The sequence below is a fragment of the Atractosteus spatula genome, chromosome 3 (assembly GCF_055471065.1).
Source record: "Atractosteus spatula isolate fAtrSpa1 chromosome 3, fAtrSpa1.hap1, whole genome shotgun sequence".
Lineage (NCBI taxonomy): Eukaryota > Metazoa > Chordata > Actinopteri > Semionotiformes > Lepisosteidae > Atractosteus > Atractosteus spatula.
The window spans coordinates 33,787,324-33,800,895 of record NC_142708.1 but is presented as its reverse complement, the minus strand read 5'-3'; the positions used below and the strand labels follow the sequence as shown (position 1 = coordinate 33,800,895).

General features: G+C 37.7%; 1 protein-coding gene across 1 annotated transcript in view; it reads right to left on the bottom strand.

The window, feature by feature from the left end:
* Window positions 1-3,128: 3,128 nt before the first annotated feature.
* Window positions 3,129-13,572, bottom strand: part of lix1 (limb and CNS expressed 1) — a 30,073-nt gene continuing 19,629 nt past the window's right edge. Inside the window, exons 3-6 of the mRNA XM_088910379.1 lie at window positions 11,913-12,053; window positions 9,526-9,621; window positions 7,988-8,065; window positions 3,129-5,436 (exon numbers count right to left, since the gene is read on the bottom strand). Coding sequence (XP_088766505.1) covers window positions 5,131-5,436; window positions 7,988-8,065; window positions 9,526-9,621; window positions 11,913-12,053 — 621 coding nt within the window. The 3' untranslated portion in view covers window positions 3,129-5,130. The remainder of the gene's footprint in view (window positions 5,437-7,987; window positions 8,066-9,525; window positions 9,622-11,912; window positions 12,054-13,572) is intronic.

Below are 13,572 nucleotides of genomic sequence, written 5' to 3'. Positions count from 1 at the left end.
TCACACCTCTTGTTTGGCCTCTCTTTCTGTCCCCTGCTCCTGCCTCTCGCTCCTCCTCTCTCCCAGCCTTTGTTCTCCCGCTACATTACCTTTGCCTACTGCCTTGTCTCTCTCACACCTGAAGAAGGCTCCATGGCCAAAACGTTGTGTTTTCTTCCTTCTTTTTTTCAGCATGGAATAAACCTATTACTTGTTCCTTTGCTATACTATTATATGCTAAAATACACATATATTATATTATATTATTTATAAGCTTCCTGAATCTTTTGACTAACAACTGCAATCAACACAGTTAATGAACATTGTTCCTGTGCCTTTTATCATAAGCATACAAGCTCTTTATTTCATGTGTTGTTAATGTACTGTATACAAGTCACTAAAGCAAACAAAACACATGCCTATCATAAGCAATTGGCCAACAACTATAGAGCACCTTTGCTATTCCTGAATTTAATACTTGTGTAATATTTAACTTTGTTTTATTTTTTGTGCTTTTTGTCATTACTGCAGGAAAAATCTGATATTTCTGATTTTATAGCCATAATTCCATTTTAGCAGATTTTGTCCATTTAATCTGAAGTCCATTAAACCAAGGGAGTACTGTACTGTATTTATAATAAGAGTGTCACCTGTCATATCAACTTAAACACAGTGTTTGCTGAGTAACCTTGGTTGCTTGGAAATGTAATGAAAGTATAGTCTGTTTTTCAAAATAAATAATACAGGAAACAGTGCTCAACATCCTGGGCCAAGTTAGTAATCATACTGTAACATTATGACAATAAACCCTTTACAAACTAAGACTCATGCCTCAAATATGGGGCACATTATGTTAAATTCTGGCATGAAGTGTGTCTTTATGTCAGCCTCCATTCAAAAAAGGGCTGTAGGGAAATATGGTAGAAAATTGGAATTAAAGGAAAGTGTATTTAAAACTAAAAACAGGAGGCAGCTCAATACGTAAAGAGTCGTGGATGTTTTGGACAAACTACATTAAAGCGAAACAGTCTTCTTGTTTCAAATGTTTCCCATAATTTATGGTTCTTGAAAGAAAACAAGTCAAGCAAGACTTTTTTTAAGATTGCATGTTGAAGCACTATTGGATTAAAAGACCCATTGGAAAAGTTGATCATTAGGATTAGTGAGAGAATCAGGATGTCTCCAATGTTGGCTGTTTCTCAAGAAATCTTCTTGTGTGGCCTCCTTCTGAGAAAGGCAGCCTGGAACAATTTGTGATTATTTTCTTGTAGGTTCCTTTGCGTGCCAACTTTCTTCGCTCTAGAACTCTTCTTTAGTCCCATCTTGGCATTTAGGTCTGTCCTCAAACTGTCCGCTACTTTCTCAAGCATGCTGAAATCTTCAGTTCCTAGTGCAAGCGCTATAACTCCACTTTGTGCACTCTATAGAAGGCTTCCTGGAAACAGAGGGTAAACTATTGTTGTCTCAATTTTTGTTTCTTAGAGAAAAAGATGGACCTCTACAAATGGGCTCTCCATTGCTAAGGTGCACACAGTTATATTTAACTAACATAAATAGACCTGCTTTCTCTTGTTTAAAACCATTTAATAATTGATTGTAGATAAGGTTAAGGTTTGGTAAATAAGGACTATTTTATCAAATGTGACCCTTTCCAGCAACTGATGCATTAAATACTTTTTGAAGGTTTTGGTGTGCAGGAGTGAGTTGTATATGTCAGCAAAACGTGATTTAAGTGAAGCAGAAAGGAGTCACAAACTATGAAAAAATAAACAAGATAATTAAAATACCATGCACTGGCTCCATAATACTTGAGAAAGACAAAAAAAAGCATATGTGGTGCTATTTATTCATGTTATATATACAGTGGTGCCAAACTATGCTTTGGTTTCAGATAATCATTGTAAAATTTGTCTGGGTTTAAAACAAGTTAATTATCTAAATGAAGAAAGAAGCATGTTCCAATGAAAATATATATTTCTACTTTTGGCTTCAAAGGGAAGTTAAAAATAATGTAATTATGAAAAGAGCATATGTGGCTTTTGGCCACAGTGTGCTTAAGTTAAGGCTCACAAATATTCACTATGTAGACTTCACTTCAGCATACTCTGTAACGTTCTGGCAGGGAATTGGAACACCCTGTGAGACACATCTTCAGATAACTTCATGCTTGAGTTCTCTTTGAAAGGTTGGCCTTGTATGCTATTTAAACCTTAGTAGGATTCACCGAGAAAGCCTTACTTTGCTTTTTACATACATTAAATTGATTCTGAGTTGTTTTCAGTTTATTTCACATGCTTTTTTAATAGGCCGTTTGTGCTGGATCTGGCTGATCCAACATTAAAGCCTGTGAGAACTGTGACGCTTGAGATGAAGTTGCTGTGGTTGCCAGGAAGAGTTTGCTTAAGCCACTGTTGAATGCGATACAGGCGAATGGCCTGTTGCTTTCCACAGACGCCTGGTAGAGACAGATAATCCACAGCAACCATCTCCTACCCATCAAGGAATTCAGGATTATCCTCATGTGCCAAACTTCAAAATAAGAAAACAATGGAAAAACATTATATTGTACGAGCTATTTACTGCAGGGATAACATAACAACTTTCTGGTTCTGCCTTGTGTCCTTGTGTTATATCTGGAAAAGACTTAGAGTTGGCATGACCATTACCAGGAAACAACAGCTTTCTGAAAATGGATGGAACAGCTTTCTGTTTCTTGTAATTTTCCTCCTCATGAGTCCGGTTTCATGTTACTTTTAGTCTACCCTGCTTTCCATTTGGCACTTCCTTGAGTGCATTTGTTATTCTGTAATATTTGAACTTTCAATCTCTGTTGTATCGTATATCTGTGATACAATGTCTGTTGTATTCATTTACACTTTTGTAACTGCAATCAAATTAAAAGTCATTTAATGTGAGAAACCAAAAAACACAGATAGGGGTGCAGATAACCACTTACTGATGCAGTCTATGATGCTACACATACTGTATTCCTGAAATATCATACACAGTTTATTGTGGTTGTGATGATATGTTAATCACATTCCCAGGTTCATACATCATCTATGGAACAGTGAAAACAATGAGTCTCCATTCTCCGCTCAGCAACCTATTTGAAGATTGAGAACAGGTACTGAATCATGGGAACATTCTTGGTAATGCTTTATTTTAATATATTAACATATAATTAATATGCATTTAAATAATAATCTCACACTGGCTTCAATTAATGTATTAATTTAATGCTATTTTCAACGATAAAAAATAATGTGAGAAGATTTATGCAAATAAATATCTTCTTCTGACACAAATGTGTAGAATGTATGATAAGAAAATTGTATTTTTCTTTAAGTTTGGTTATTATTTCTGTTGTATTCTGTAAACTACATCATTTGTTTAATGTTAATTTAGTAGTAATATTGCGCCATTTAATATTAATTAAATACATGATTCCATGCCAGTTTAATATGAACTTAATCCATATTTTTCACTACAATGCTGATGCAGGAGAGTGGTTGTCTCCTACCACATCATGCAACTTTGATCTCACTTCATTGTTAAAATCTAGTAAAATTATGTGAATTTTAACTTTGCATCACTAATTTCTAATTAATTTGTATGTTATGTTGCTTTTTGTACCTTTGAATAGTGCAACCAATAATTAGTGTGTCCATGTTCCTGACTGCAAGGGTCGTTATTCTTAATGTTCCTAGGGAGGTTCCTATAGAAGGCCACCATCTTGGCTCCAACCTACACTTTGATTCAGCCCATACCTAGAACTGATGGGGAGAAGTGGATAGCCTCCTACGCCCACAGGCGTTTAGTTTCAGCATTCACGTTCTTAAATTATGAAAATGTGTTACATCATTTGTAATTCAACAAATTCAGACATCATGGAGTGATTACGGTAACATAATTTTCATCAAATTGAGACAATGTGGTAAAATAGTAAAAGTTAGAATGTTAGAATATTTAGTTAAAAGTGCAACATTTAAATCAAGGAATTGTTAAAATAGCACAACAAACAAATACAACCTCAGTTAGACTATTCAATACAATTTTGGTCATGTAAAAGTATATTTTTTTCTCTGTAAAATATACAGTTCAGAGAACCATAGCTAAAAGGAATGTCCTACTCTGAGAGGCTAAAGTATCTAAACCTTTTAAGTCTTTGGAAAGAGAAGACTCCAAGGGACTTGATTCAAGTATTCAAAATTCTTAAAAGCACTGACAAAGTGAACCCAATGGACTTCTTTAGACTCGACAGCGAAACATGAACCAGGGGATACAAGCTGAAACTAAACTATAGTGTAAAGTATTGTAAAGGAATTCTAGGCACTTTTTACACAGAGAGTTGATTCCAAGATCAATTAGCTAGCAGCAACCAACAACAGGCAGAAGAGCTGAAGGCTATTATCTCATTTTAACCTTTCATATTTTCTTATGTACAACATTTTGTGAAGAATTATCTCAAGATCATAGGACTTAATCAGAACACTTTCTATATTTATTATACTAATAGGATGTCTGAAGTCAGTCTAATGATGTTCCAAGGGAAACAAGAACACCCAATAAGAAAATGCAATGTTTATTCTGACGTTTTAGCTCTGGCTTAACCCCACTTGTCTAAGGGTTAACAAATTGCTTGTAGGATGAGGATGTTAACACCTGCATGTAGAGCGAAGAATTAACCAGGGGGCAGCTGCAGAGGTGAAGGTCAACTTGGTTAGCTGTCATCCTTTGCAAACCTTCATTAAAACTCTACAGTATATAGACTCTAAAACAGGACTAAAGGTTTGTAATCTGGGAGAAGGAGTAGAATAGTGAAGGTATTGCTCACTAGAATGTAGTGGGGCTGAAAAAAAATCAGTAATTGATATCTCAGTTAGTACTAAGGGATTGTTGCTCCTATCTACAGTCCGATAGTGCCATCCCCTCCTCCAATATTTTTCCACTAATGGGCTTGCGAATTATATCCAAGTTCTTGAAAAAGTTTGTGAAGCCTGCAGACAAATGATCTCTGCCTGTTCATAAAGCACAATGGCACATTATTTTTAATCTCCACAGGAGACGTCTCAGCCAGCTGAAAGTGCTGTAAGAAGTCTAGACTTCAGGCTGCAATGACATAGTGATCGGATTTGTTTTCTCCAGGCTTTAGGGTTGCTTATTGGAGTTGGGCTCCGTCCCCTGAGCATTGCACACACTTTGCTCTCCATTGCAGGTGGTTGCGGTTTCTTCACCGTACATCTGGCTTGAGGCAAGACTCAATATCTCTTTCTTCTCCTTGTAGAAGCGTAGCTCTCTGCCAGCCTTGCGAGCTTGCCCAAGCTCCTTCAAGGCCAGCTGTAGCTCGTGAGAGATGAGCCCTGGCGTCTCCTGCTCTTTGGAGATCCAGTCTAGTGCCATGTGGCTCCTGGTGTACTCATCCAAACGATGCTGGGAGTAGTAGGAAATAACTTCCTGTAAGGAGAAAAGATGTGTGTGAGATGGGGACTGTAACAGAAGTATGCAGAGGCACTGAAAAACATCCAACTGTTTTCATCCAATTCAGGGTTGTGGGGACCCAGGGCCTACAAAGAGCACAAGGCACCCTGGACAGGACACTGGTCCATTGCAGGGCAGACATATAGACACATACACACACACTCAAACCTTGGGTGAATATTTTTTTACAGAAGCCAATTAACCTACCAGCATGTCTTTGGTGTGTAAGAAGAAATCAGAGAACCTGGAGGAACCCCACATGAACACAAGTAAAGCTTACTAACCTCATGCAGAGAGCACCCCAGGAATTGAACCGAGGGCCCCAGTGCTGCAGGGCAGAAATGCCAACCACTGAGCCACCATGCCAACCTTGAAAAAAATCTATACTGCAAAATATTGGGCAGCATTTGTTACCCATCCATCCCTGCTGTGCTAACATGTATCTCATTTTTTTCAGTGTTATAAGATAAGATAAAATCACTTTATTAGCCATATACAATTTCTTGCATAAGGAATTTGTCTTGTCTCATACCCCAGCTTGGTCTCCATGAGACACACAGATGGGGAGAGAGAAGCTTGGGGTCAGAGCACAGGGCCAGCCATTTAAATGGAACCCCTGGAGCAGCTGGAGTTAAGGACCTTGCTCAGGAGACCAACTGTCACGGATGTTGGAAGGGACGAACCGCAGGAGAGCGGAAAAAGACCCTATGCTAAGCGGCGGAACGGGGAGTAAGCCCGGTCTCAGCAGTGCAAAGAGTTCTGGAATTGTTCTGGAAGTTCTGGAATTGTATAGAAACCTATGACCTCAGGCCACGGATGGAGTGGCGACCTGGTGCTAGGCGGGTCTCAGGACATCCGAACATCAATGCTAAGCGAAGGTGAATGAGAGACCCGGAAATACATAGCCCCAGAGAGAGAGACACCGGAAGGAGAGCAAAGCACCAGAAACTAGGGACAGGACAGAGAAGGAGCACCCTCTGGCTGCAGAGGGTGTGACACCAACAAAGTAGGATTTCTTTGCCAGCTATGGGATTTGAACCAGCAACCTTCTAGCCACAGGCGTAGATCCTTAGCCACAGTGCCACTGCTCCACCATATTGTATATCTTGTATACAGTATGTATGGTACTGAATGTTGTATACTGTATGGTATAATATTTAATATTTTAAATTAATGAGAATAGCTCTATAAAATGAACTGAAATGTCATTATCAAATGAATACAATGCCATTAGTTCCAATTCAGTAATCATTGCTTTTATTCTAATACTGTAATATAAAAGTATGTCTACTGCTGACCATTCATTTTAGTTTCCGGTCCTACTGTCAATCTCAAAATATTAATTCTTTTACACTCATGCAAAAGACAGGTCTAGTGTTATTCATTCATTCCAAAACAAACAAGTCGGATTATGATTGCCACTGTCAGTAAAGTGAATGGCCACTTGCTCTTAATGAAAAAAGCAAATGCTTAATGTATTCCCCACTTCTGACAGTAATCAAAAACAGGCTAAATTTATCATGCCATTAAACACCTCTTATTCAGATAAAACTGTCAAAGATTCTGGCACAGTCGAACTAATGCTCTTAGGAAATAATTTTCTGTTTGATTTTCTTGAAAATTAAGTACATTATGCCGGAATGCAAAATCAAATATAATCACTGTATAGCATTAAGTGGAAATGTAAAGTGATATACTTGAGATGTACTGGTATCGAATTTAACAGCAAAAATGCTTAAAACGTCAAATTCAGTTAAATGGTTCCATGTGTAATATACTGTATATAACTGCATACCAAGCCCTTCCTGTAGTTTAAATGAAAAGTCAATCAGCATTTTTATCTGACTGTATTCCTGCTGATAATTATATAAGAACAGAACCAGATTATTACATGAGCTGCATGCGTTACTATTGCACATCCAATACAACTTGTTTTCAGATTTGTAGTCTACTATTAATAAGTAATAACTTAATACATTCATTCCATCTTCTTGCTGTGATACAAAGGTGTAAATATACACATAAAAATAAGGCATATTTCATATTGCAATATAGACATATGCAATATATGCATATTATTTGACTATAATACTGTATATTCTTGGAATGGGGCAGAAATATAGTAGGTATCACAAAACTGTTTCGATGTCCTTCTTGAGGACATGACTTGGTCCTTACAGACTTATAGAACAGGAATGCATGACAAAGGTATGACTTTGAATGCTTAGATTTTTTTGTGAATTTTGTTTAAATTACATAACATTTTTAGATGTAGTGTCAGAGAATTCTGGATAAACAAATTAGCTAAACAAATATCAAGTTTACTTTTATAATAGCTCTCAGCAGTAAATAAAAGCACATAAATTATAATAATTAGAATTTATGAGGCTATAAAGTTGTGGTTACAGCTACATTACATTTGTCTAAAAATCCATAAATGAAATGTCATTAAATTATAAAACAGCTTCTATTTTTTAATTAATATCCTTCTCAGATGTGAGTGAATTTCAGACTAAATATTCTTTACCTGGCGAGAACATTTCCTTTCTCTGAATACCTTAAGGCTTCCATTCCAGTGCAGAAGCTGGAAAACTGTCATTATTTCCTTAAATTTGAGGAAGAAAGGGAAACACATGGCAATATGATTAGTCATAAAGTAGTGAGAGTGCAAGTTATATATCAGCCTAATTTTTTATGTTGTAATTCAGCAACATACTGTCCTTCACATCTTACTTAACAACAAGTAAAAAGTTTTTCTTTTTTACTGTTTTTTTAGACACAGAGGCAGAATTCCTGTTGGTCTAAATTGTAGTATTTAGTTCATCTGTCAGTTGCTGCAGCCTCATAACATAAAAGATACACAAACAAAGAATGATGCACAAACACACAAGCAAGTGAGGTTATTGCTGTCAGACCGTGGTTAATGTTTTTTAATTTTATCATAGATTTCTTTTTGTTTTGTCCACAGGAATCCTTTACACATAATGAACATGATCAAGTTCATGCATATATTTCATTTTAAAACGATTATTCCTGTTTAGTTTAAAGTTTATACAAAGGCTGACAACTGGCATACGTTTTAAAAAACTGGTCATGTTATTGATCCTGAAGGATCAGCAGATTTCTGAGGATGTCAAGATGTCAAGAGAAATGTCTTTCAACAACAATTCTACAATACCTGACCTAGCTGTAAAAAAAATAGTGCTGGCTATAATTTTAGAATAGCTTCAAGATTTGTCTTATATTTTGTTCATTATATTTGTTTTAGCGGTCTGGGGGCTTTATTAAAAGTTAACAAGTATGCTTAATCTGCTTGTCAGTAAGAATATTTATCAAGCGAATGACACATTAGAAAATCTTGACTCCTGGATTGTGTTTGTATGTTTTGGATTATTTCCATGGACACTAAATACTGTTTCAGTTGAAAGGGAAATGAAACATTTTTTTTCTCTCTCAATGACTTCAAACTTGATAGAATCCTTTAAAATGGTGAAGTATTCATACTGAAAACTCTACTTACTTTTCAAGAATGTTTTCCCTATATCTGAGAGATCTTTTATAAGGTTTGAAAGTGTAAGGAATAGATTAAATAAGAAGAAATGAAATTCACATGTCTTAGTATGAAAAGGAAATCCATTTGTTCCTTGTAAGTTTAATTAGCAAGTGAGATGTTAATGCTTTCCACATTTTACCTTGACTAAATTGAAAACTGCTTTAGTCTAGTAATTTTCTGATTATGTTATAACTATGTCTTTCCATAACGTAGGTTAAATCAGTATTTGTTTATTAATATCTACAGAAGTATTGGAGCTAGTATTAAGAGAACCCATCAAATATGCTGCAATACAGAATATTTAATTTGCTAAATCACTAATTGACAATTTGCAAATAAGTAATACATACAGTACAATATTAACAATTAACTATTTCTTTGCTTTAAAATAAGATATTAGTTGTTAACATTTGTATGGTTTTGTCATGTATTTAGGGATATCAGCTTGTACAGTTCAGCTTTCTCAGGGATAGTATCCCAATTCAAGTAAAAATAAACTCTTACTGAAATACCTGAAACTCCAGCATGGTTTTCCCCTTGTTTGACTCCAGCATGAAGCAGTAGGCTCCTATGCTTGTACTGGGATCCCTGGCATCACCTAAACTGCCCTTGAAATGAAACAAATAAAGATGCTAAAATAAAACAAGAAAAGGACATCATACGTTTAAAGCAACGTTTTTACATTTCCACCTGATGAATTGCTCTCGAGTGTGTAATGTATGTATGGAACTGAGGTCATCAGCAGTTATCCAGACTACAGTGATGTCTGTGAACTGGGTGGGGGAAAGACCACAAATAAGATGATAGAGTGAAACAATGAAAAGCGAAAACCTCTCAGAGAGGAAAAAGAAAGGTGAGGCAAAACAAAAAAAAGCTGAATGAGAGCACAAAAGACCCTAACCTGAGGAAAATGGCTGTTTAATGGGGACTCCCCTCCACCACCACCAATGTTCAGTATCCACCTGGATGATGCGACAGCAGCCATAGTGCACCAGTACGCTCACCACACATCAGCTATCAGTATCAGTGGGGAAGAGAACAGAGTGATGAAGCCAATTCCTAGATGGGGATTATTAGGTGGCCATGATTGGTAAAGACCAATGGGAAATTTGGCCAGGACGCCGGGGTTACACCCCTTCTCTTCAAGAAATGCTCTGGTATTTTTTTTAACAACCACAGTGAGTCAGGACCTCGGTTTTAAATCTCATCTGAAGGATGGCGCCTTTTTACAGTATAGTGTCTCCGTCACTGTACTGGGGCATTAGGACCCACACAGACCGTAGGGTGAGTGTCCCCTACTGGCCCCACTAACACCTCTTCCGGCAGCAACCTTAGTTTTTCCCAGGAGGTCTCCATCCAGGTACAGACCAGGCTCACTGCTGCTTAGCTTCAGTGGGTTGTTAGTTGTGAGTTGCAGGGTGATATAGCTGCTGGCCGTTATAATCCCAGAACTGCACTCTGTGGCAGATGAGGTGGAAAAGTGAGAAATTGCTTAACTGATTGAATTAATAGAGCCTTAGGCATAATTGTGTAAGCCACAAGCTTATGTTCCGTTTATGCTAGGGATAGCTTGTAACACTGTGAATTAAGGACTGAGGCTCTGGCATTATAACTAGAAGCCTGTGGGTTCTAAACCTGGGTATGGCACTGCTGCTGTATCCTTGTAGCTTGGCTCTTCAATCAAATTGCTTCAGTAAAAAGCCCAGCTCTATAAAATTGTACAGATGTCACTTTGGATAAAGGTGTCGGCCAAGTAAATTAATAATAACTTGAGCACGTTCCCTCTGAATGGCACAGCATCAAGTGCAATTTCCTATCTGAAGCTGATGTTCAGTTATGGGTGGCCTTCTTTCCCTCCACTGAGATACATTCAGCTTGTATTCTTTGGCACTAATAAGAAATATGACTCTCCTACTCACAGGTAAGCGAATTCCTGATGGGTACCCTGTGGTGGTGGTAGGCTTCAAGATAGGCTTTAAATGTGCCATCGTTATTTAATATTTAGAACGAAGGACACTAATTTTTTTGTGTCCTTGTGGTGCAGGACAAAAATATTGTAACACAACGGGGTTCTGTGGGCGCCCTTGCCTTCTGCCTTCACAGGTCGGCCCCGCACCGTGGGGGACACGAACCCGTGCCTCCAGCATCACTCAACGGGGACCCAGCTTGTTGAGCTAAAGAGAGATCTCTCTACAGCCCAGTGGCTGTAGTCCTGCTATTACAGGGATGGGTGGTGACGTCACCGCTCTGGGAAGCCGGCTCTTACACACCACTTACGGCCGTAAGTGTTACAATATATATGTTTCTGAATTCTTTCTATTCTAAACAGTAATCAGATATTAATTGTCCCTGCTCTCCGTTTCCGTCCTTTATTAGTTCATTCTGTCTGCAGAGAGTCTGCATGCTCTTGAAAAGGTTGACTGAAAACGTTCGAAAATCATATTGCATAGGTGGCACAGTGGTTAGCATTGCGGCCTCACACTTGGGGTGCTATCTGCATGGAGTTTGTATTCATCCCATGTTTGCATGGGTTTCCTCTGTGTACTCTGGTTTCCTGCCTCAGTCCAAAAGACATACTGGTAGATTAATTAACCTCTGAAAAAATTGTCCCTGATGTGTCTATTTGTGTCTGTGCATGTCTTACGATGGACTGGCATCCTGTCTAAGGTATATCTTGCCTTGTGCTTTTTGCTTGCTGGAATAGGCTCTGACTCCCCCACAACCCTGAATTAGATAAAGCAGTTAGAAAATGGATAGATGGATGTTGCTGCAGATTGATTGGAGTAAAGAGTGTTGACATCCATTATTAAGAAGAAGAGTGCTCTACAGATGCAGGTTCATGAATTAATTTACTGGCAGGCAATCCTGCTGAGACATTCTTTAGGCGCTTTAAACTTACAGAGGTAGTAGTGGCTGCCTCCTGGAGACTGCGAGAGATGAACTCTTGTGTTATCCTGCGTGAGGGCAGCTCATTAAAGACGGAATTCATAAGTGCAATTCGGGCTGCATCTCGCCTGGCTTCAGCTTTAGTGAGGCAGCACTGGAAAACAAACATCCCTCTAGCACATCAGTCACAAAGAAGAAAGAAAGCCTATACTTGAAACTGCTTGGAAATTGAGAAAGTTCTGTATTAGTACAAGAGTGTCAGTGGCCACTCTAATAGTGTTGCAATGTCAACTGTTAAATGAGGTTTTGGTTGACATTTTACTGGTTTCTTATAAAATTCACTGTTTTGTCTCTTTAGGGATATACAGCACTGAAAAGTAAAGGCAGGTTGTGGCAATAGTACTGTAGCAGTTCACTAAATCTTGCTTATACAGCACAATCTCCTTTATTTTGCCTTCTCTACAGTAATTTGACTACCTTTTAATCCTTATAAATTTGTTTTGAATCAACTGACGCCTGAGTTTTCCATCTGCTTGACTCTGTTCTTTGGCAGCTTTGAACCACCTTTAAAGTTCTTGTGAAGATTATGGGATGTGTAACCACGACCTTCCTGAAATGGACCAGTATTCTATTCCATACCGCAACATTTCTGAGGCGCCAGCACACAGAAAAGATCACAAAACTACTACAGTATCACTGATCCTTTCCAGGAAAACAATATCTCTCAGAACAGAGTTATTTACAGCCACAGTTTTATTTATGCATGTATGTTTTAGTTACAGATCTAACTTAATTGTTTTGAAAAGATCACAAAGACTTAAGTTGACACTACTGTTTTGAGAGTGACATGAAGTCGATGTAGAAATTCTTGGGATGGCTCACAGACAGCATTGTAGTATCATTGCTAGCTCAGTTCCATTTTCGGATTTCAACTGATCTGAAACAAGCTTCTGGTTGCACTGGTGATAGGCAATTTTCAAACCACAGTTTTCATTTTGAAGGGAAACACTGAAATTCAGCATAATGGCAAAACACAGCAGCAGTGTTCGTGTGGACAGAATACTTAAGAAGGCAGATGACTTTTGTTAGTGTAACTAACAAAACTCTTTGATCAGTGATTAGAGTAACTCTTTGATCAGTGAGATAAAACTGTTGTGCAAGCCATCCTTTCTTTTAAACCACTGTGCTGTGGACACTAAGCAAAAAGAAATTGAAAGCCCCAGTCGGAAAAAAGCACTCTTCCAGTTTTAAGTTGATGAGTAATGATAGACATCAAAGTCAAAGAAACCTTCTGTTCAAATAATAAAAACAGTGTTCAGGGTGCAAAGACCCTTTGCTGTTTAGGCACACTGAAGATAATGGATTCTATTCCTCTGTTGAGATTCACTGAAATAATGTAAATAATGCCCATTTTACCTTGTGCTGTACTTCAATAATATATTTAGAAAAAAAAGTCTCTCACTACTTAGACTGTTCAAAAGACAGTTTTGGCCAAACACACTAGAAGACAAAAATGATTCAAGCAAAATGGAAAAGCAGCAATTTTGATTCAAAGTCCAATTCAATGGAAAACTTTAATTGAATTAGCCGAGAATTTGTTTTGCACATCAAGAGTACATAAACATATGACATAGGGGAAAATAATACAATATAATACAACAACAGTAAAATTC